Source organism: Schistocerca cancellata, chromosome 4, assembly GCF_023864275.1.
Source record: "Schistocerca cancellata isolate TAMUIC-IGC-003103 chromosome 4, iqSchCanc2.1, whole genome shotgun sequence".
Taxonomy (NCBI): domain Eukaryota; kingdom Metazoa; phylum Arthropoda; class Insecta; order Orthoptera; family Acrididae; genus Schistocerca; species Schistocerca cancellata.
Genome location: NC_064629.1, coordinates 601,115,591 through 601,139,252, shown reverse-complemented (window position 1 = coordinate 601,139,252; position 23,662 = coordinate 601,115,591). Strand labels below are relative to the sequence as shown.

General features: G+C 41.1%; 1 protein-coding gene across 1 annotated transcript in view; it reads right to left on the bottom strand.

Moving 5' to 3' along the window:
• Positions 1-23,662, bottom strand: part of LOC126183816 (intermembrane lipid transfer protein VPS13A-like) — a 681,615-nt gene that overhangs the window by 207,526 nt on the left and 450,427 nt on the right. The window contains exons 39-44 of the mRNA XM_049926066.1: positions 12,801-12,943; positions 12,548-12,699; positions 11,195-11,397; positions 10,987-11,107; positions 10,661-10,876; positions 8,144-8,359 (exon numbers count right to left, since the gene is read on the bottom strand). Of these exons, the coding sequence (XP_049782023.1) occupies positions 8,144-8,359; positions 10,661-10,876; positions 10,987-11,107; positions 11,195-11,397; positions 12,548-12,699; positions 12,801-12,943 (1,051 nt within the window). The remainder of the gene's footprint in view (positions 1-8,143; positions 8,360-10,660; positions 10,877-10,986; positions 11,108-11,194; positions 11,398-12,547; positions 12,700-12,800; positions 12,944-23,662) is intronic.

The following is a 23,662-nucleotide window of genomic DNA, read 5'->3' as shown; positions in this document are numbered from 1 at the left end:
CGGCTCTACAAGCACTGATACATGACCTCGCACTCCATGACACATGGCTCTTACATCATGGGAACCAACGTGGATATATGCACTTTACCAGCCACTCTACCAGTCATCTGGACCATATATGCGTCTTGTGTACCCTCCACACAGTGACCCGTGACGCAGAACTCAGGCCGACAGCCTTCACGGATCATTGCACGTATATCTGCACTATCACCTTACCCCAACAACTCACAAGATGCAGCAGAGTCCTGTGGACGCTGGACGTCTCCCGCCTTCACGAGGAAGTGTGTCGGCAAGCAATAACTGACACATGGCTTCGCTGTTTCAGGCACCTGCCCATGTATGCTTCCACATTGCTGTGGTGGCTCGGACATGTCAAACCTGCACTCCGAAAGATCCTAATGGCGTACAGGCATGACAGATCGAACTGGCAAAGGACAACATCAGAATTTTACTATACAGCATTACATGAGCTGGTGACACAACCACCAACTCCTGAACTTCAGATGTCCACACAACCATACAACTAGGGCAGAGCAGCAAGAATGTGACTGTGTCTGTGCATGAGTGCAAGACTGCATCACCAATGAAATGGCATCAGTCTATCACATTGTGCGCGAGAGGTTCCACTGCAAACGTCAGCTCATTACAGCAGTAAACACGGAGGAGGACAGTCGGGCAGTGACGCAAACGGACATAGTGCACACGTTCGGCCGAGACTATGGGACCTTGTACATGGAAGATCCGCGAAACGTACGTGATTATGACGAGCTGTTGCATTATTTTCCCGCCCATAGGGACGAAGCACCCAATGATACTCTGCTGTTGCCCATTACATCCAATGAGATGACATCAGCCTTGGAACGTGGAGCACCGAATAAATCACCTGGGCCAGATGGTTTACCCTTGGAATTATAATGCACTTTTTATGACCTTATGGGCAACAAGTGGCTCCAAATGTTTCAAGAACTGATCCGCCATGAATTCACTGTCCCCACAGATTTCACAGATGGCATCTTGATCCCAGTACCAAAACCAAATGTTGGTTGTAGGTGGCAGGACTTTCACCCACGCAGACTCCTCAACAACGACTACAAGATTTTTGTCGACATCCTCTGCGCACATCTCCACTCCGCTATCGGGAAAGCCATCCACACCGATCAGACATGTTTAGGTGGTGTCAGCAACAGCGTTAGGAGCATACCACGACATAATTGCTTTGACATCAGCCTGCAAACTACGAGGCACACTTGTTGCCGTCAATTTTGACCACATATCTGACCGCATTGACCACAGTTTCTTATGCACAGTTTTGGAGCACATGAGCCTCTCTCCAGAGTCTGCACAGGTGGTCCTTTGACTGGTCCACAGAGTTCACTCCTGCATTATGGTCAACGGTTACCAGTCTGGTCAAATTGTTGTTGGACAGTCTGTGTGACAAGGGTGCCCCTTTTCGGGGATATTATTGCGGCAGCTCTTGAACCAGCTTTACATCGTCTACGGCAGCGATTAACAGGCATTTCCATGTGGGACGTGACCTTTTTGTTGTGGTGCCTTCACCGTTGATGTGGTGTTCCTGTCCAGATCAGAGGATGAAATGCATATGGGGCTTCAGTGGCTACGCCAGTACGGGGAGGTCGCTGGGAGCATCTTCAACGTGAAGAAGACAAAATACACGGATGTTGGATGGGGGCTTTCCCACGCGGTGCCCTTTGACAAGGTGCCTGTACTCAAATGTTTAGGAGTGCAGGTCTATAGCAATGTTCGCCGCACGGTGGTGGCTACGTACCGCTGGCTCCTACACCAGACACGTGCTCTGCTGCAAGACAACAAATTGTGTCGCATGGATATGCTCCTCAGAACACATTATGTTAACACCTATGTTGTCTCCAAACTGAACTATTTTGCGCATGTCCTTCCCTTAACGGCTATTTCAAGCAGCATATGGACATTTCGTAAGTGCTGGCCTTGTTTTTAAAGTCCGATACGCCACTCTGACACTGCTGCAGTGGGCAGGTGGTATCAGTTTAATTCATGTCTACAGCCGTGCGCGATTGCTTTATCTCAGCACTATGTGTTGAACATGGACCTCTGCCCATGCCACTCTGATGGGCACCCTGATAGCGGAAGTGGCACCACACTCTCTGCATCTCTCGTTTTCTGCAAGACACATTTCACCAGCGCTCACCCACATCAGAGAGTTCTTGATGGTCAGACCTTCTGTCAACACGGATGCCCAGCACAAAAGACTATTCTTGCCTCTATCAACAGCAGTAACCTATCAATACGGTTGCACACAGACATTCTGAAGTTGCCTGGAACACGCTGTGGCAAGCTGTACACGTGCTTTTTCTACCTACGACCGTGCGTTCGTTGTGGTACGTGGTTGTGAATGGGAAGTTTGCTACTCGTCAGAGGCTACATTCCATTCATGTGACGGATGACCCCTAGTGTCCGACATGCGCAGTCACTGACTTGGATGCACACCGCCTGACTTGTGTCACGACCAGTGAGTGCTGGCTATTGACGCAGTGCATGCTGGCATTACTCTTGCAGCGATTGCCAGAGTCTCTCTCCCCTGATGATATACTGCGCCCCGACGGTGTATACTTTCCATCAACCAGGACAAATGCCGTTAACTGGCTAAAAGGCATGGCCCTTTATTATATATTTTGCAATGCTCACAAAGGCACACTTAACTTTTGGTCCCTACTGATGACGACACATGCAGCTTTCAGCCACCACCCGAAGTACAGAATGTGTTTCACAAATTATTTAGGTTCATTATTTGCAGATCCTCCTGCTCACTGCGGCATTCTGGGTATGAGACGCTGTAAATGAAGAACAATCCTTGAGCATATTGATCCCCTATGGATGGAATATGGGGGAAACCTCCCAACACATGAAAAGAAGACTGGGACACTTGGCTACGGCAGTCTTTTGAGATGACGCCACTTTGGCGACTTGGCGAAGATGAGAACAAAACAATGATGACGAAGACAACACAAACACCCAGTCCTTGAGCGGAGAAAATCTCCAACCCATCCGGGTATCGAACCTGGGTCCCCCCGCATGATAAGCCGGTGTGGAGTCTACTCAGCTACGGTGGCGGACTTCCCTGTAGATTCAACATTGATTATTGATCACAGACGATGGCTACAGCATGTTCTAATGGTGTATATTGTGTGAGCCTGGCGACAATTGCTACATTACAGTTCCACGACACCATTCTTAAACCCATTGTGCAGTAAAACTATCCTTGTGTCTCCTTTCTGGGACATGATCCATTTTCCATCTCACTGATTCATTTATATATTAACTGCATTGAAATGTGTAAGTCATTCTGCTTTGTAAGTTACCCTCATTTTCAAGCAATGTCTTTTTCCCTTATTTTCCAGACTTTCATTTTCTGTCACTTCTGCAGATATTCTTAGCACTCAGTGAGACAAACTGCAGAATGCAGTAGCAGAGCTTTCAGTTCTCATGCTAGCTAAAATAACTGCTGACCGTCTGGCGCTGCCTATAGATGGTGAGGAGTGGTGCAGTGGTTAGCAGTAATAAAGACAGGTACTGTATATCATCACAGGCTATGTGGGGAAATCACAGCAATTCTGGTGCAAAGCAAGTGATCTTGTTTAATAATCATTTACTAATAAATGCCACTTTTTTACTACAGGTAATAGGAGAAGCCTACCGGTCACAAGCACTTACCCGCATTAATATTACTACGCAAGAAATCATTCGTTTCTAGAAAAAAAATGAATCATGTTCAAGCAAACAAATTTGTATGAATAGTTACGATGTTTCACAATTGTAAGTACAAAATCTCGACTGCGTGCCATACTCGCCAGTTGCATGTGGGGTGCCTTCCGAGTGAGTTCTGTCATAAGAACGTGCTATCGAAAAGTATTAGATTTGAATTAGTAAGTGATCTATCGTTTCACTATTACCAGTTCACAATGTTTTTGCAAATAAGCATATTACAATGGTATCCAAGTAATGTAGCTTTCCGCATCGTCACTTCGAATTACAGAGTGTACAATTGTACTTTCCTGAGAATCCAATGGGGCAGCTAGTGCTTCTGTGAGGGTCATCAACCGTGAGAGCTTCATGACCAAACAGGAAGGAAGAAATCCTATGCGATGAGTCAATAAGATATTTCCAGGACGGATTGTCTTAATCACAGCAGATGGAAAAGCAGGCCAATCATACTCATACAACATCTTCTACGGACTCGTTAACCAGATTTAAACAATTCAGAAGGTTTGGTAAAGTGAGAGGATCTTCTATATGGCATCCTTTGCGTGGGAAATTCCAATCGCATTTGGATAACTTGCGGCAGAAAGAACTATTTATTGCAAATTTGTCTTAACAACAGAAAGTGCTGTTCGTCAGAAAGTGAACATAAATTTAACAAGTGACTGAAATTGTTATTTTCAGGAGGCACTGATAAAACTGTGCAAGTCGCGGACTGCAAAAGGTGTCATGAATCGTAATAATGCCGTGGAGAAGACATCGTGGTGGAGAAGCATGGCAAGCTTTTACAGCTACATCTACATACATATTCTGTAAACAACTGTAGGTGACATGGTGGAGGTTAACCTGTACCACTACTAGTCATTTCTTGCCGTGTTCCACTCGCAAATAGAGAGATGGCAAATCAATGCTCTGTGTGCCTCTGTATGAGCCCCAAGTTCCAATTTCTCGTATCATATCTTCATGGCTCTTATGTGAAATGTATGTTGGCAGCAGTAGAATCAGTTGACAGCTAGTTTTGAATGGTGTTCTCTAAATTGTTTCAATAGGTTCGTCAAAAACGATTTCATCTTCCCTCCGGGGATTCCGATTTGAGTTCCCCAAGTATCCCCATAACCCATGCATGCTGGAAGAGCCTATTGGTCACAAATCCAGCAGCACATAAGAGAAGCAAAAATGGCAATGGACTTGTGGAAGAAACTGAAATAAATGTTTTGTGACTCTGGTTTGCGAGAAGAAAAAATTTATTCAAAACACTGATATCAACATGTCTAGAAAAATTTGATTCGATGACGAGATATGTGAACCAGATAGTAGATAATGGTCAGAAATTACATGGAACAGGTTTTGCTATTAATGATGAATGGATTGATTCATTATTGCTAGCAGAATTGTCAGAAAAATATTCTCCCATGATAATGGCAATTGAGCACTCAGGAATTCCAGTCACAATGGATGCAAACAAAAGTATGCTTCTTGACATGGAAGAAGAAGTCACCATGACTGGTAGCGCTTTTAGGACCAAAAGTTGGCAAAGTAAACCAAAGTTTTCTCACCGAAATGGAAATACAGTGGGAAACCAAAACAGGAAGGACATTGTTTGCTATAAATGCAAGAAACCAAAACATTTTAAAAGTAAGTGCCCTGACAGTGAAAATGATACAAGGCAAAAAAAGACTTCAAATTTTTTCAGTGCAGTATTTATAAGTGGCACTTTTGACAGAAGTGACTGGTATGTTGATTTAGGTGCTAGTGTGCATCTCACAGCAAATGAAGAATGGATAAAAAACAAAGTGAATGATGTTAACATTCAAAAGATGATGGCTGCAAATCAGACAGAAATCCCACTGTTGTGGTCTGGAGAAGTTGATTTAACAACAGTTGTGTAGAAGAACTTTTTTGATATTACTGTAAGAAATGTTATGTGTGCTCCAGAACTAACTACAAATTTGCTCTCTGTGAGCAGGTTTATTGAACAAGGAAATTTTGTTAAACTTAATACTGATCAGTGCAATATTCATAACAAGCATAAGGAACTAGTTGCAACTGCAGATCTGATTAATGGTGTGTATAAGCTAAATGTTGACAGAAGAAGTGATTTTTTGGGAATGATCACAGCATCTGATTGGCATAAAAGATTAGGTCACATAAATGCAAAGGATCTTATTAAAATGAAAAATGATGCTGTAGAAGGAATGGTATGTGAAGACATCAACATGAATATTAGCAAGCAAAACTGTTTAATATGGAACAAAGGCAAACAAACAAAACATATAAAAAGGGAGAAAAGACTGATGCTACAAATTATTGACCCATTTCATTACTCTCAGTTTTTTCTAAGGAACTACAGAAACTGATGCACAACTGAATGGTTGAGCATCTTAGCAAATACAGCACTCTCAGCAGTAGCCAGTTAGGCTTTCGAAAAGGTGATCAACCGAGGATGCAATACATGCAATTATTGACAATGTTTTAGAATCCATAAATAATAATATGCTGACCATTGGAATATTTTGTGACCTCTCAAAATCTTTTGACAGTGTAAGTCACCATATTCTCCTGAATACAGCCAACACCCTAGGAATGAGTCGAATAGTAGGCAAATGGCTTGAATCATATCTGTGCAGTAGAAAGCAGAAAGCAATCACGAAAGGACTGCATGGTGGCCAGGTGTCTTCAGACTGGGACTCTATTGCCACTGGAGTACCTCAAGGCTCAGTATTGGGCCCAATTCTTTTTCTAATATTTGTAAATGATTTGCCACTATGCACAGATCATGGGAAAATCATCATGCTCACTGATGACACTACCACAGCAGTTAATAATCCCTTGGGGAATGTGTCAAATGAGATAATAAATAAGGCTTTTGAAGATATGACAAAATTTTTTGAAGCTTACGGTCTTTCCATCAGTCTAAAAAAACAAATTATGTTCAAATTCTTGGGTCTGCATATAGACAGCAAACTTAAGTGGCATTACCATAGTCCAGATCTGTGCAAAAGGTTAAGCTCAGCAACATATGCCTTGAGAATAACATCAGACATTTGGGAGATGACCACAATAAAAACAGCATACTTTTGCTATTTCCATCAACTTATGGCCTAGATGTAATATTCTGGGGAAATCAACCAATAGCAAGAAAAGTGTTCCACACCCAGAAGTGAGTGATAAGAATTACATGTGGAGTACATCTGAGGCACTCATGCAGAAATCTACTTAGAGATATTCAAATCTTTACAACAACTGTTCAGTATATTTTTCCCCCTGGTGTGCTTTGTTTCAAAAAATAGCAGCTTATTTACAACAAATAGTTTGTACCATAATCATAACTCCAGAATAGAACTTGATATCTAAAAACAGAGAGCATAGTACGGAAGGGAATTTTATACAGTGGAACCCAAATTTTTTAACGGCCTTCCACCAATAATTAAACAACTAGTTGGCTCAAAAATGGCTCTGAGCACTATGGGACTTAACTTCTGAACTCATCAGTCCCCTAGAACTTAGAGCTACTTAAACCTAACTAACCTAAGGACATCACACACATCCATGCCCCAGCAGTATTCGAACCTGCGGCCATAGCGGTCGAGCGGTGGCAGACTGTAGCGCCTAGAACCGCTCAGCCACATTGGCCGGCAAACAACTAATTGGAAACATACCCAAGTTTAAAGAAAAGCTGAGGCAGTTCCTTCTAGATGGATCTTATAGAATAGATGAATTTCTAGGCCAAAATGCATAATACCTCCTGATTATGCTCAAATCCATTTTTGTGGTTTTATGGCCTAGTCATCATTCTTTGTCTATCTGCAGTGTAATTTAAAGCTGAAATATATGTATATCTGTATCTATAACTGTATATTCATTCAGAAGTCAAGTATTATAACTCATATGTAATGTTGTATGTTAGCTTACCTGTTCCTGTTATTTGTCTGATAAAACCAATGTACTTGGGCACTTAAAAATAATTTGTAAAAATTTGACTCTTATATATCCAAAGATAGATTTTCATAGGGATCTACAGAACTCAAAATAATCAAATAATGTGTACTATGAACAAAATGTAAATAATGCCTAGAAGTGTATTATGAATAAAATGTAAATATAATTCATAAACTAAGTAAAGAGAAAGTTAAAGTTCATATTAAATGTCTGAAAAAATGAAAAGATCAACCAGTGTATGATCTGTGAAAGTTTTAATAAGTAACATAGTGAGAATCAAATGAGATATAAAGTTTTACACTTTCTAGGTAAAATAGCTTCTTCAAAGTTGAAGCACTTGTTGTTGATGTATATTAATGTGAAATTACATTACTATCCAATGATATCTGAAAATTTATGATAGAAGAAAATTAAATATTTATTGTTAGTTAGAATTTAAGTGTACAGTCACCTTTATTTGAAGGGGAAGACCAGTTTTATTGATGATCCAATATGGTGCATGCAACAGCATGTCACAGGTGTCACTTCTGTCTACCTTCAGGTTTAGTCCTAGTTGCTTATTTCCACCTTCAGTATCAAACTCTGTTGCCATTGTTATTGTTTTTTCCTCTAAATCAGCTGTAAGGCTAAAAGAGCCTGACCATGGAATCCCAAGATAAACTGGAACCTAACAATTAGAAACTGGCGTTACTGTTCAAGTTTATTATCAATGCAATAGTTAATGGAAGCAAAATAATCAACCTATACCATAGTAAATAGCATTAGAAAAGTTAGTAATCGCTTGAAACATACCACAATAAAAAATGTTGTCTTCCATTGTCAAGGATTGAGAAATAATTCTAAAGCTGTATTTTTAATATTCTGTTCATCAGATACACTCATTTTGGAAAAGTTTTAATTTTCATTTTTGTTAAAACCATTATTACTGTAAATTTCTGGTCATATTGATGTAGACTTTGGATTGTGTGTAGAATCCACATCATTAATAACCATAGGATTCACATGGATGTATTCTATATTACGTTTAACAGATGTTATTAATCATAATTAAAATGTAAGAAATAAATTTAAATTATGTGTGTCAACAGTTTTGTTTCTTTCTGAAAGCTATGTAGTTGTTAATCTTTATAATGGTCAGCAGCTCATCACCGTCTATCATTTTAGAATATGTAACTCATTTCTGTATTTTAATCATGGAACTGAACCTTTAAAAAAGTGTTTGAGTACTATACATGACACTAAATAACACAATCCGGTTGATAAAAAAGTTATACTGATTATTAAATATCAACAATGAATACTTGTACTGCCTAACAAATTTGTTTATATTACGTTATTTTATCTTATTCAGCTGCTCTATATTGTTCTTTTAATCCTTCCCTGAAGATGTGATCTGTTTTCTTGTCATGGAATAATTCACTTTCCAGCCAAGGACCTACTATCTTACAGTACTTTAACACATTTTCTGGAGCTTAGCTTCCCTAGAACATATCTTTCTGAAAGTATAACTGCCATATATCTCATACTTATATGCAGTTGTGCTCAAGCAAATTTTACATCTTTAGTCACTCAGTATTCTGACTGATACTTTTTCCACTTCACTTTTTCCCATTATTCAAAGTAAATATGATGTTTTTAGCATACATACAAATATTCGTTGCTCTTCACTTCTTAATAACTGGAAGAAATCAGTGGATGCTGGCAAATAGAGTGTGCTATTTAGTTATTTCAAAGCTCCAACAGTAGAGCTTTCATACAGTACTACAACAGTCTTCTCTCCACCATATTTGAATGTTGCAATTTTTTTAATATTTTATTTTATTTTATTTCAATTTTTTTTGTCTGTACAAAGTATTATGGACAGATAAAATGTGATGAAGCCACACACTGATGATAGGCATAATTTGCAAATCTTTGTATATCTACATCTACATCTATACTCCGCGAGCCACATTACGGTGTGTGGCGGAGGGTACTTATTGTACCACTATCTGATCCCCCCTTCCCTGTTCCATTCACGAATTGTGCGTGGGAAGAACGACTGCTTGTAAGTCTCCGTATTTGCTCTAATTTCTCGGATCTTTTCGTTGTGATCATTACGCGAGATATATGTGGGCGGTAGTAATATGTTGCCCATCTCTTCCCGGAATGTGCTCTCTCGTAATTTTGATGTTTCTCATGTTTTTACGTAAAACATTGAAACATTTGATAGCTCAGGATGGCAGTTATCAAATTAATTAAGTATTTTATATGAGGTATAAAACAAAGATCATACTTTTTTATGACACAACATAAAGATAGTTGTGTTTTCCATACTAAAGGTTAAGAAAAAGAATATCGATAATATGCATCCTGTCATAGTTTTCACTACCTTTTTAACTTGAGTATTTAGATATTATAACTACTGTTTGCTTTTCGGGCAGGAAGGCATGCTGGTCCCAGGCACAAATCTGCCCAGCAGATTAGTGTGAAGGTCCGATGAGACAGCCAATCTATGGATGGTTTTTAAGGTGGTTTTCCATCTGCCTCAGCAAATTCAGGCTGGTTCCCCTTATTCTGCCTCCCTTATTCTGCCTCAGTTACACAGTGTTGGTGATTGATGCGCAAACACTTTCTCCATGTATGCATACACCATAATTACTCTACCACACAAACATTGGGGTTACATTCATCTGGTGTGAGATATTCCTGGGGGAGAGGGTGTCCACTGGGGGCCAAACTGCACAATAAGCCAGGGTTCAGTGTGGGGCGGCAGTGGGGTGAGTGGACTGCTGTACCCTGTTCCCTGTTTTTGGGGTTGTGTACTGCTGCGGGCTATGGCAAGGACGAAGCGTCTCCATCATTTCTAGGTCCCCAGTTCAATACAATACAATGCAACAACTGTTAATTCAATAACTAAAACTCAAATCATTATTTCTATCAGCATTCAATTTCTGATAAGTGTCCCATAAAGTAGACTAGCACTCACCTCCACACAAATTTTATGCATCTTCAGCAAATTGAGGAAGTAAACATTGGTCTTCTCACCAGCTTCTATACGAACTTCGTACTTAATGCTTGGTATCTTTACTTCAATAGCATATGGCAAAAAGTTGTATAATGCAAGTGGAGGAACAAGCCTGATAAAATAGTTAGGGACTGATCGTGAGATTCTGTTAATCTGTTGTCCCTCAGTGCACACGGCCTTAAAAAGAAAATGACATTATACATACCTGTAATCTACAGATTATGATATCAATATTGCAGTAATACTCAGCTACAAAAGTAAACTGATGAATAAATAATTATACAAACCCTTAATGAAAATACTGTCACATCCTTTTCTTCTTTTGGCATGCAAAACACATCTTTTGGTATATTAAGATCAGATGCCATTTCTTGCCAACACAGTCCCACTTCACTGACATTATAGCTGCTAAAGTATTAACATAAGAAAGTCTGTAAATTTGGACCTGAAATAGTTTACAAGCATACAGTACCATACACTAAGGACATTACTTACTCTACATATGCAGGAAGAACATGTAGTTTGCAGTGGTATGCTATGTACAGCGGAACATTAAATACACCGTCTGGTTCAATTATTGTTACTCGAATAGAATCTTCAAATGGATTAGTAACTTCCCCTACATGCTGCACACCAATACTTTCCACAACAGATTTCTTATAGTACAAGCCCATCGCATATGAAGTTTCATTTTTTATCTGAAATTGATCAATATTAATTGTAGCTGGTGTCAGACTGTTATTTTCAATTTATTAACTATCGAAAATGCAAATAAATATTTAACACAAAAGAACCTGTTTATGAATCAGTCTAAAACAATGAATGTAGTATTTCAGACCAAGCATAGTGAAAATTATAATATAAATGTTAATATAAATGGAAAGACTATTAAAGAAGTAACCAGCACAAATTTTCTAGGAACTATAATAGACAAACATTTGGCATGGGGGGAGCACATCGATGCACTGTGTAAAAAGATAAACAAACAGATCTTCATCATGCATAAAACAGCTAAGACTGTGGATGATAAAGTCCTCAGATCAATGTATTATGGACTTGTCTTCCCACATTTGTCTTATTCAGTTCATATATGGGGAAGTGCACAAGCTGGCTACCTAAAAAGAATATTCACAATTCAGAAAAGGGCAGTGAGATGCATTGCAAAAATACCACCAAGACATACCTGTAGGCAAGCTTTTGTATACTATAATATTATGACAGTATATTCACTGTACATATACCAAAGCATAATGGCAGTAAGGTCAAGTGATAAACACCTCCTAAATAAAGATGTACACAAACACGGTACAAGAGGAAATGAAAATTACTACATGATAAACAGAAATCTAAAACTGTCTATGACTGCCCCAGAAGAAGCAGGCAAAAGGTTTTTTAATAAACTCCCCAAAATCATTAAAAAAGAGACAGATCTAAAATGTTTTAAAAATCATTTGAAACTATATCTCACAGAGAAATGTATATACAGTTTGAGTGAATACTAAGATGGTGTTTAATATGTTATATCATTACTGAAATGTATCTTTTAAAATTATCATGTATGTTGTTTGGATTTGTGTGTACATATAATGTGAAACATGTAATACCTTTGTATGGTTATGGACTATTTCTGTTTAATCATTTGTTTCATTTATATATAATGAAATCAAGTTTGATGTTAATAGCCTATTGTATGACACACCCAATACTCTCAGCTGGATTTTCAGCTGGAGTCCATGAGCAAAGAATAAATAAATAAATAAATAAATATTTTACATAATACACAAGGCCATACATTCCCACATTCCTTTAGCCTAAAGAATGCTAATGTTTTTACAGAAAATAGCACACCTGCAAAGGAGACCTCACAGTAATCTTACGGTGCCTCTGATGAACATCCACACAAACAATTATATAATATCTTGTGTTGTTTTTAATAGGCTGGAGCATGTGTAACTTAACTGAATCTCTCTTAGGAGCCAGAATATGTAGTTTCTCAAAACCTATAATATCAGAAACAGCAGAAAGTTAAATAATTATAATAAATCACAAGCTCATAACATTTATTAATTCAAAAACACAGATTAATTTAAAATATCTTTACCTTCTACATCTATTACAAGATGCTCCTCTGTTATTTTCTTGTATATGTTTGTCACAGATTCTGGAGGAAACTGGAGAACTGGTGACAACAGTATTTGTTCAGACCCTGAATCACTTTGTCGGTAACTGAATCCACCTTCAAAGCTGCATGGAATGAGAAACACAGTTTTATTAAGAACAGCATCACTCAAGTATGTAATAACATTGCTGTGTCTTGACAATACATAACGTGTTTGACAGACAAGAGTCTATCTATGTTATTTGCTGGCTACTGATATGCTCAGCAAATATTAATAGAAAGAGAAATAATTCAAGCTGTGAAAAATGTAATCTGTTTTGAAAATCTATAGAACTCTTGGTGAATCAAATAAATGAAATTTTAGTTTAACATTAAATTCTTACATGGAGGCAAGATATACTATTCAGCGAGTATTGTCTACATGCGTACTCCATCTTAGTCACTTTTTCGAACTACTTTTACTCTTCTCAACACTAGGCTGCCCTGCCATCACGTCAATGCAGGTAAATTTTAAAACATGGCTCTATAACAACATGATCTATCCACAAACAATTTGTATGATTTTAATGGATCATGTCTTTGTCACACTTTGTTTGCCAATGTAATGTAGGCAATATTCACTGAACAGTATATCTTGACTAGAAGTGATGGTTACACCTATGACCTTTTAACACTGATGTTCCTGATGATGCAGCCAGTTGTGTGTCAATAAAACAACAATTTTACCAGCTGTTAGTGGAATTATTCCTAACACAAGGCAGTTTACAGAATGGCAACTCAAGTGTTTATCCTTTACTGTGTTTTCCATGTAACAAATTTAATAAATTTTGTGTGTGTTTCTCTCTTTAAGAGGGCTAATCCCACATTTTTGTAAGTGTAAATTCTTTCAGTCTGTAGCACATTAGTTGCCCATATGTTTTGTTTTGAAAGCAATCATCTGCTCATTTAGTAAGCCAACCAGTCAGACTCCAGCACTCTGCTGTAATATGAGTGCATCTACAGAGCCGAAAGGTATATGTTTATCCTTTTCTGCGTTTTCCACATAGCATATTTATTAAATTTCATGCATGTTTCTCTGTTTAAGATGGTTAATCTCATGTTTTTGTAAGTGTAAATTCATTCAGTCTGTAGTGCATTAGTTGCTCATTTGTTTTGTTTTGAAAACATCCCATGTTTTTGACGTAGTATATTTATTAAATTTCGGGTGTGTTTCTGTGTTTAAGAGGGTTGATCTTGTGTTTTTGTAAGTGTAAATTCATTCAGTCTTTAGTGCAATAGTTGCAAACTGAACAGCCAGCTACGTAGCTATTTAACGCATCAGCATCCATTGGTGACACATTAGGAGGATAGCAAGTCGCATATCTAGGATTGTCTGCTTTTGTAGTTCACTTCTTCAGTTAGTCTTACTAGGATGTGTACTTGCTGTGTGCAGATGCAGGAGGAGCTGGCCACAGTTTGTGAACAACTGAATGTGCTGTTGGCTATGGTCAGTCACCTTCAGACTGCAACCTCAGGGTGTACCAATGGCTGACAATCTGACGCATTGCATGGGATACCTAATGTGTGACTTGTTTTGTCCGTGGCTCTGCTTCTGAGGCACATCTTAGTGCACACAATGTGGAGGATCCAACCTCACAACAGGGTGGGGGGTAGTGGTAATGCGTTCATGTCGCTCGAGGCAGAGGGAGAATGTGGAGACTGGCTGCATGGCCTTGCCCACTTATCCTGTGAGTGGACAGGTGGCCACTCCCTCAGAACAGTCTGAGCAGGCACACAGGGGAGGTGTTTACTGGTTACTGGGAGCTTCAAAGATAGGCACGTTCTGGAGCCCCTTAGGCAAGTAGCCAATGTACACTCCGTATTTCTGACAGAGTGTAGAGGTGGCCTTTCCTTTCTGGTGGCTCATGTTCGCACCAATGATACCTGTCACATGGCTTCTGAGGCAATCATCAGTTCCTAAAGGCAGCTGGCGGAGGTTGTGAAGACTGCTGGCCTCAGCTGCGGGACACAAGCAGAGCTTGAATTTGCAGCATTGTTCCCAGAGTTGAACAGGGTCCTTTGGTTTGGAGCCAAGTGGAGGGTTTCAAACAAATGCTTCATTGATTCTGTGATGTCATGGCTGCAGATTTCTAGAACTGCATTATCGTATGGGGATTTGTAGGACTCCCCTTGATCGGTCAGAGGTGCACTACACAAAGGCAGCAGCTACTCGATTAGCACATTACTTGGGGAATGCACATGGGAGTTTTTTAGACTAGGCATTAGCCATATGATTCACAGAAAGGGAAGTCAAATGGTGTTCTGAATAAAGACACTTCAAGTGTCACAATTTTATCAGCAAACTGACAAAGTATTTGAAATAAAGTTCCCGAATTTACTGTCCTCCAGGAAAGTTCTCGCACTCAAATTATTCTTAGGGACTGACAGCTGGCTGAAAGCTGAAGTGGAAAGCTCTGAGAATGTATATTGGAAAGACTGATTAGAAGCCATAGGAGGGGTAGTTTTCATTGCAATTGACAAAAATATTGTCTCTGTTGAGGTCAAAGATGAGTGTGACAGTGAAGTCATATGGTCGAGTGTAGCTGCAGGTGAAAGTAAGTCAATTGTTGGATGTTTTTACTAGCCACCTGATTCCACTGTGGCAGTTCTAGAGTCCTTCAAAGAAAGCCTAGGGTCAACTGTGCATAAATACTCAGATCGTGCAATACTGGTTGTACTCGACTTTAACCTGCTGATTATACACTGGGATGTCTGTGGATTCGTTGCAGGGGGTACAGAAAGACAATCATACGAAATACTTTTGAACACATTTTCTGAAAATTGTCTTGAGCAGCCAGCTCGCACCGATTCAAAACGGAAATATCTTTGACCTTGTAGCTACAAATAGGCGGGATCTTATCGACAATGTCAGTATAGAATCGGATTTGTGATCATGATGTCATTATAGCAACTATGATTACAAAAGTTAATAAATCCACAAGAAGGTTAGGTGAGTGTTTCTGCTAGACAACACAAATAAGCAGTTATTAATGTCTTACTTAGACAGTGAATTGGCATCACTTACTACCAGTAAGATGATGAACAGAAATTATGGACAAAGTTTGAGCAGATTATAGATCGTGATCTGGAGAATTACATGCCTAGTAAGTGGATAGAGAATGGAAAAGACCTACCATGGTTCAACAACAAAATTTGTAAGATGCTGAGGAAGGGTACTGTCAGGAGTGTCCAACAGAAGTGTGATAGGACCACTGTTGTTCTCTATATACATAAATGATTTGGTGGATATGGTGGGCAGCAGTCTGCAGTTGTTTGCTGATGATGCATGCCATGGTGTATGGTAAGGTATTGAAGTTGATGTTGAGTGACTGTAGGGGGATACAAGAGGACTTAGAAAAAATTTCCAGTTGGTGCGATGATTGACAGCTAGCCCTAAATGTGAAAAAATGTAAGTTAGCCGGCCGTACTGGCCGTGCGGTTCTAGGTGCTACAGTCTGGAGCCGAGCGACCACTACGGTCACAGGTTTGAATCCTGCCCCGGCATGGATGTGTGTGATGTCCTTAGGTTAGTTAGGTTTAATTAGTTCTAAGTTCTAGGTGACTGATGTCCTCAGAAGTTAAGTCGCATAGTGCTCAGAGCCATTTGAACCATTTTTTGTAAGTTAATGCAGATGAGTAGGAAGATAAACCTGTAATGTTTGGATACAGTATTACTAGCATCCAGCTTGGCAAAGTCAACTCGTTTAAATATCTGGGTGTAACATTGTGTGTGATATGAGGGGGAACAAGCATGTGCAAAATGTGGTAGAAAAGGCAAATGGTTGACTTCAGTTTATTGGGAGGATTTTAGGACTGTAAAGGAGACTGCAAATAGGTCGCTGGTACGATCTATCCTTGAGTACTGCTCACTACATATAGGACACTGGTGCCATCTATTCTTGAGTACTGCTTGAGTGTTTGGGATCCGTACCAGGCCATATTGAAGAAAGAGACAAGGAATTCAGAGGAGGGCGGATAGATTTGTTATTGGTAGGTTCGAACAACATGTAAGTGTTATGAAGATGCTTTGGGAACTCAAATGGGAATCCCTATAGGTAAGGTGACATTCTTTCCAAGAAACACTATTGAGAAAATTTAGAGAACCGGCATTTGAAGCTGACTGCAGAACAATTCTACTGCTGCCAACATATATACATTGCATGGAAGGACCACGAAGATACGAGAAATTAGGGCTCACATGAGGGCATATAGACAGACGTTTTTCCTTCGCTAACTTTGCGAGTGGAACAGAATAGGAGATAACAAGTAGTGGTACAGGGTACCCTCTGCCACACACCACAAAGTGGCTTGTGGAGTAAATATGTAAACATAGATGTACACATCATGCCTTTCAACAGCAGTGGAAGCCCAGAGTATAAAATATTTTGTAACAGTGTTTTATGTTTATAGCTAGGCAGTTTCCAGTACGGAAAATCTATGAGGATATATTTAAATTTGCTAAAATCCTTAAGACATTTGTCCTATGATTTTCATACCTGGATAAGATTAGTACTTGGTATCACACTATACATATGACCTGGTACCCTTGTGAAGTAATTCTGCTGAGTTGTCCACTCCTTTTATCAATTCTAAGCAATTGTGTGACATTGAATCCATTGCATCATACAGAAAATTCTATTGTATGAATGCAGAGTCTCGCGTCCTTCCTACTGCGCTGTCGCGATGAGAAGACCATTCCACAATATGCTATGGTATCTCATCATATCAACACCACTGCCACCAGGAGGATATTTCGTCTTGCCAGCTTTGCATTATTATGAGAAAGGATTCACAACACAAGGCAACAGCTGGATGCAAATGGACGTGCTCTTATGGCCTTGCACCTACAGTTATCAAGAACACTCACAGCTTTGGACTGGGAATCTGTCGACGATGCTACGGTTTCTCAACTGATGTCAGCACAGAAACGAACTACAGAGAAGCAGAAAGGAAAGTTCGGCCACCTTTCACAACAACAACATGGCGCGGGACCACAGATCTTTAGAACACAAGCTTTTAGGAAGCTTTAATTTTCGAGTGCTCTTAATAGTGTTCCATAGATTTCGTGTTTGTTTTGAATACAGTCAGAGAGAGTCCCTTTAGTCAGCCATAGTGCCAGTAGTGTCAGTGTCGTCGTAACTGCCGTCCGCTTCACGTCTGCTGTGCTGTGCAGCGAGCTACCTTAATTTAAGTATTAACTGTATTTTTCTTACTTGTCACTTCTTCTTCCGTGTGTATTTGCTTTTAGGAAGCTTTAATTTTCGAGTGCTCTTAATAGTGTTCCATAGATTTCGTGTTTGTTTTGAATACAGTCAGAGAGAGTCCCTGTAGTCAACCATAGTGCCAGTAGTGCTAGAGTTTGTTTTCAATACAGTCAAGAGACAGGTAGTGCTATTTTCATTGTTTTCTACAAGAAGGGGCTAGCAACCACAGTTTAGTGAATAAGCAGCCGCCTTTAGTGAATTAGCAGTCTAGTTAAAGGTTGATTAACTCCCTTCAGAAAATTGTTTCCTTAGGATGGATAGGATGTGTGACTGCTGTGTACGGACGCAGGAGGAGCTGGCCACTGTTCGCGAACAGCTGAGCGTGTTGATGGCCGCGGTCAGCCGTCTTCAGGCTGCTGCCTCGGAGTGTAGCGGCAGTGGGGAGTCTGGTGCGTCGCAAGGTACACCCCAGGTGTTACATGCTTCACCCACTGTCCCTGCTGTCGAGACATCTTCGCGGGTACCGGGCGCGGTTGGGCCACCCTCTCCCCAAGGGGAGTGGCAGGTTCAGCGGCGTTCGCGGCGCACGAGGCAGAAGGTCAATGTGGAGGCTGGCCGTGTGGCATCGCCCGCTCTGCCTGTGAGGGGACATGTGGCTGCTCCTTCAGCAAGGTCCGAGCAGGCACACGGGGGGAGGGGTTTATTAGTTATTGGGAGCTCCAACGTTAGGCGGGTGATGGAGCCCCTTAGGGAAATAGCGAGAAGGTCGGGGAAGAAGGCCAGTGTTCACTCTGTCTGCTTGCCGGGGGGTCTCATCCGAGATGTGGAGGAGGCCCTACCGGCGGCGATAGAGAGCACTGGGTGCACCCGACTGCAAATTGTTGCTCATGTCGGCACCAATGACTCCTGCCGTCTGGGTTCAGAGGTCATCCTCAGTTCTTACAGGCGATTGGCGGAATTGGTGAAGGCGGAAAGCCTCGCTCGCGGGGTGGAATCAGAGCTAACTATTTGTAGTATCGTTCCCAGAACCGATCGCGGTCCTCTGGTTTGGAGCCGAGTGGAAGGCTTAAACCAGAGGCTCAGACGATTCTGCGGAGATCTGGGGTGCAAATTTCTTGACCTCCGCTATCGGGTGGAGAAATGTAGGGTCCCCCTGAATAGGTCAGGCGTGCACTACACGCCGGAAGCGGCTACAAGGGTAGCGGAGTACGTGTGGAGTGCACATGGGGGTTTTTTAGGTTAGAGAATCCCCTCCCTAGGCCCGACAAGACGCCTCCTGAGACGCGGCAGGGACAAAGAATCCAGTGAAATTTTTTTAAGTGCTTTATCTGAAAACTACCTTGAGCAGTTAAACAGAGAACCGACTCGTGGCGATAACATATTAGACCTTCTGGTGACAAACAGACCCGAACTATTTGAAAAAGTTAACGCAGAACAGGGAATCAGTGATCATAAAGCGGTTACGGCATCGATGATTTCAGCCGTAAATAGGAATATTAAAAAGGGTAGGAAGATTTTTCTGTTTAGAAAAAGTGACAAAAAGCAGATTTCAGAGTACCTGTTGGCTCAACACAAAAGTTTTGTCTCAAGTACTGATAGTGTTGAGGATCAGTGGACAAAGTTCAAAACCATCGTACAATATGCGTTAGATGAGTATGTGCCAAGCAAGATCGTAAGAGATGGAAAAGAGCCACCGTGGTTCAACAACCGAGTTAGAAAACTGCTGCGGAAGCAAAGGGAACTTCACAGCAAACATAAACATAGCCAAAGCCTTGCAGACAAACAAAAATTACGCGAAGCGAAATGTAGTGTGAAGAGAGCTATGCGAGAGGCGTTCAATGAATTCGAAAGTAAAGTTCTATGTACTGACTTGGCAGAAAATCCTAAGAAATTTTGGTCTAATGTCAAAGCGGTAGGTGGATCAAAACAAAATGTCCAGACACTCTGTGACCAAAATGGTACTGAAACAGAGGATGACAGACTAAAGGCCGAGATACTAAATGTCTTTTTCCAAAGTTGTTTCACAGAGGAAGATTGCACTGTAGTTCCTTCTCTAGATTGTCGCACAGATGACAAAATGGTAGATATCGAAATAGACGACAGAGGGATAGAGAAACAATTAAAATCGCTCAAAAGAGGAAAGGCCTCTGGACCTGATGGGATACCAGTTCAATTTTACACAGAGTACGCGAAGGAACTTGCCCCCCTTCTTGCAGCGGTGTACCGTAGGTCTCTAGAAGAGCGTAGCGTTCCAAAGGATTGGAAAAGGGCACAGGTCATCCCCGTTTTCAAGAAGGGACGTCGAACAGATGTGCAGAACTATAGACCTATATCTCTAATGTCGATCAGTTGTAGAATTTTGGAACACGTATTGTGTTCGAGTATAATGACTTTTCTGGAGACTAGAAATCTACTCTGTAGGAATCAGCATGGGTTTCGAAAAAGACGGTCATGTGAAACCCAGCTCGCGCTATTCGTCCACGAGACTCAGAGGGCCATAGACACGGGTTCACAGGTAGATGCCGTGTTTCTTGACTTCCGCAAGGCGTTCGATACTGTTCCCCACAGTCGTTTATTGAACAAAGTAAGAGCATATGGACTATCAGATCAATTGTGTGATTGGATTGAGGAGTTCCTAGATAACAGGACGCAGCATGTTATTCTCAATGGAGAGAAGTCTTCCGAAGTAAGAGTAATTTCAGGTGTGCCGCAGGGGAGTGTCATAGGACCGTTGCTGTTCACAATATACATAAATGACCTGGTGGATGACATCGGAAGTTCACTGAGGCTTTTTGCAGATGATGCTGTGGTGTATCGAGAGGTTGTAACAATGGAAAATTGTACTGAAATGCAGGAGGATCTGCAGCGAATTGACGCATGGTGCAGGGAATGGCAACTGAATCTCAATGTAGACAAGTGTAATGTGCTGCGGATACACAGAAAGATAGATCCTTTATCATTTAGCTACAAAATAGCAGGTCAGCAACTGGAAGCAGTCAATACCATAAATTATCTGGGAGTATGCATTAGGAGTGATTTAAAATGGAATGATCATATAATGTTGATTGTCGGTAAAGCAGATGCCAGACTGAGATTCATTGGAAGAATCCTAAGGAAATGCAATCCGAAAACAAAGGAAGTAGGTTACAGTACGCTTGTTCGCCCACTGCTTGAATACTGCTCAGCAGTGTGGGATCCGTACCAGATAGGGTTGATACAAGACATAGAGAAGATCCAACGGAGAGCAGCGCGCTTCGTTACAGGATCATTTAGTAATCGCGAAAGCGTTACGGAGATGATAGATAAACTCCGGTGGAAGACTCTGCAGGAGAGACGCTCAGTAGCTCGGTACGGGCTTTTGTCAAAGTTTCGAGAACATACCTTCACCGAAGAGTCAAGCAGTATATTGCTCCCTCCTACGTATATCTCGCGAAGAGACCATGAGGATAAAATCAGAGAGATTAGAGCCCACACAGAGGCATACCGACAATCCTTCTTTCCACGAACAATACGAGACTGGAATAGAAGGGAGAACCGATAGAGGTACTGAAGGTACCCTCCGCCACACACCGTCAGGTGGCTTGCGGAGTATGGATGTAGATGTAGATGTAGATGTAGATCGTCATCAACTTGACGGCGAGAGATATAGACACGGGTGCAATGTCGGCACTTAAGAAAGGACTTAATTTCGCACCTTCACTGTGGGACATTCCTGTCTGTGAAACAATAAGTGGTGTTGAACAGGCAGTGCACAAGCTCCCACATGAAACAGCGGATGAAATACGATGAGAAACCTGCCGTATACTGACAAAGACAAAGTTACCAGCATCCAACATGACCAGGGCTGAGTGCAACAGCCTCTGAGCACTACATAATAATGAAATCATTGTGGTACTTCCTGCTGACAAAGGCAATGCTGCCATAATTATGGAGTTCAAGGACTATGATACGAAGATCTGTGTGCTACTGAACAAAGATACTTATCGGAAGCTCCCACATGACCAACACCAAGAATAGTAAGAAAAACATCAGAACTACTTAAGTGATCTTCAGTGGAAGACAGTGTGGTTAAGAATCTTCTCCCACAGGTGCCTAGACCACCTACTGCTTATGGTTTACCGAAGATACACAAGGACAAGACGCCATTTCACCTTATTGTGTCCACAACAGGTTCTCAAACATACAATTTGGCGAAGTACTTGGCCAAGCTCCTCGCTCCACATGTGGGACACTGTGAACATCATATAAAAAACTGAGTAGAATTTATCAGCAGAACCAGCTGTCTACACCTTAGTGAGGATGATATTATGGTCAGTTTTGATGTAGTGGCACTGTTTACGAATGCGCCTGTCAAAGACGCTTTGGACCTAATTTCTCAGTACTTTGTAAGTGACCTGGTTGAGCTATTTAGGCACACTCTTAAGTCCTCCTATTTCGTGTACAACAGCCAGTATTACGATCAGACAGATGGCGTAGCAATGGGTAGCCTGTTGGCTCCAGTTGTTGCAAACCTCTTCATGGAGAATTTTGAGTATATTGCCATTGATACTGCGCCATTGTGGCCGAAGTGTTTCTTTTGATACGTTGATGGCACATTCGTCATTTGGCCACATGGTCGCAACAAACTAGATGAGTTTTTGGAACACCTCAATGGCATCAACAGTAATATCCAGTTCACCATGGAGGTGGAAAAAGATAATGCATTCCACTTCCTTGTCCACCGTAAATGAAATGGGTGACTTGGCCACAGTGTCTACAGAAAACCCACCCAAACAGACCTGTCCCTGCATGCCAACAGCCATCATCGTCCAGCACAGAAGGGCAGAGTGTTACAAACATTGGTGCATCATGCAAGAATAATATCAGACGACGAAAATCTACCACATGAACTGAGCCACCTACGCAAGGTTTTCAGGAATAACGTTTACAGTGCCCATTAAGTGAAAGAAGTGATTTCTGGGAAATATCAGAATAAGACCACCGACAAAGAGCAGGAAAATAAACTTGCTTCACTGCCATTCTGTGGCTCTGTGTCGGGCAATATAAGCCGCCTGTTGAAAAGGCACAAGATCAAATCAATCTTCAGGCCTCCAACGAAAATCCATCAGTTAAAGATGCAGTAGGTCTCATAACACCTGGAGTCTACGAAATACCTTTTGAGTCTGGCCAGAAGTACATCGGACAAACAGTGCGCACTGTGGAACAATGCAGGAAAGACAGTGAGAGGTATTATCGCCTACGCTATCCAGAGAAATCTGTGTTAGTTGAGCATGTGTTAGAAAATGGTCACCTCATAAAATTTGACGATACCTCTGTTGTGGCTCACACTAACGGCTTCTGGGACAGTTTAATAAAGGAAGCTATTGAAATAAAAATTACCACTGACACCCTTAATTGAGACGGTGGCTTGCAGTTCTGCACTGAGTGGGACCCAGCGATTGCGCGGTTGAAGAGGGCCCATCGAACGCCGACTCAAAACATGCCCATATATAGCAATGTCACGGGCATCAGTGATGTCACTGACAGCAGCTAGCATATATAAGGGCGCACCAACATCCCACTGGCAGTTATAACACCTGACAATGGCCACAGAGTGCTTGC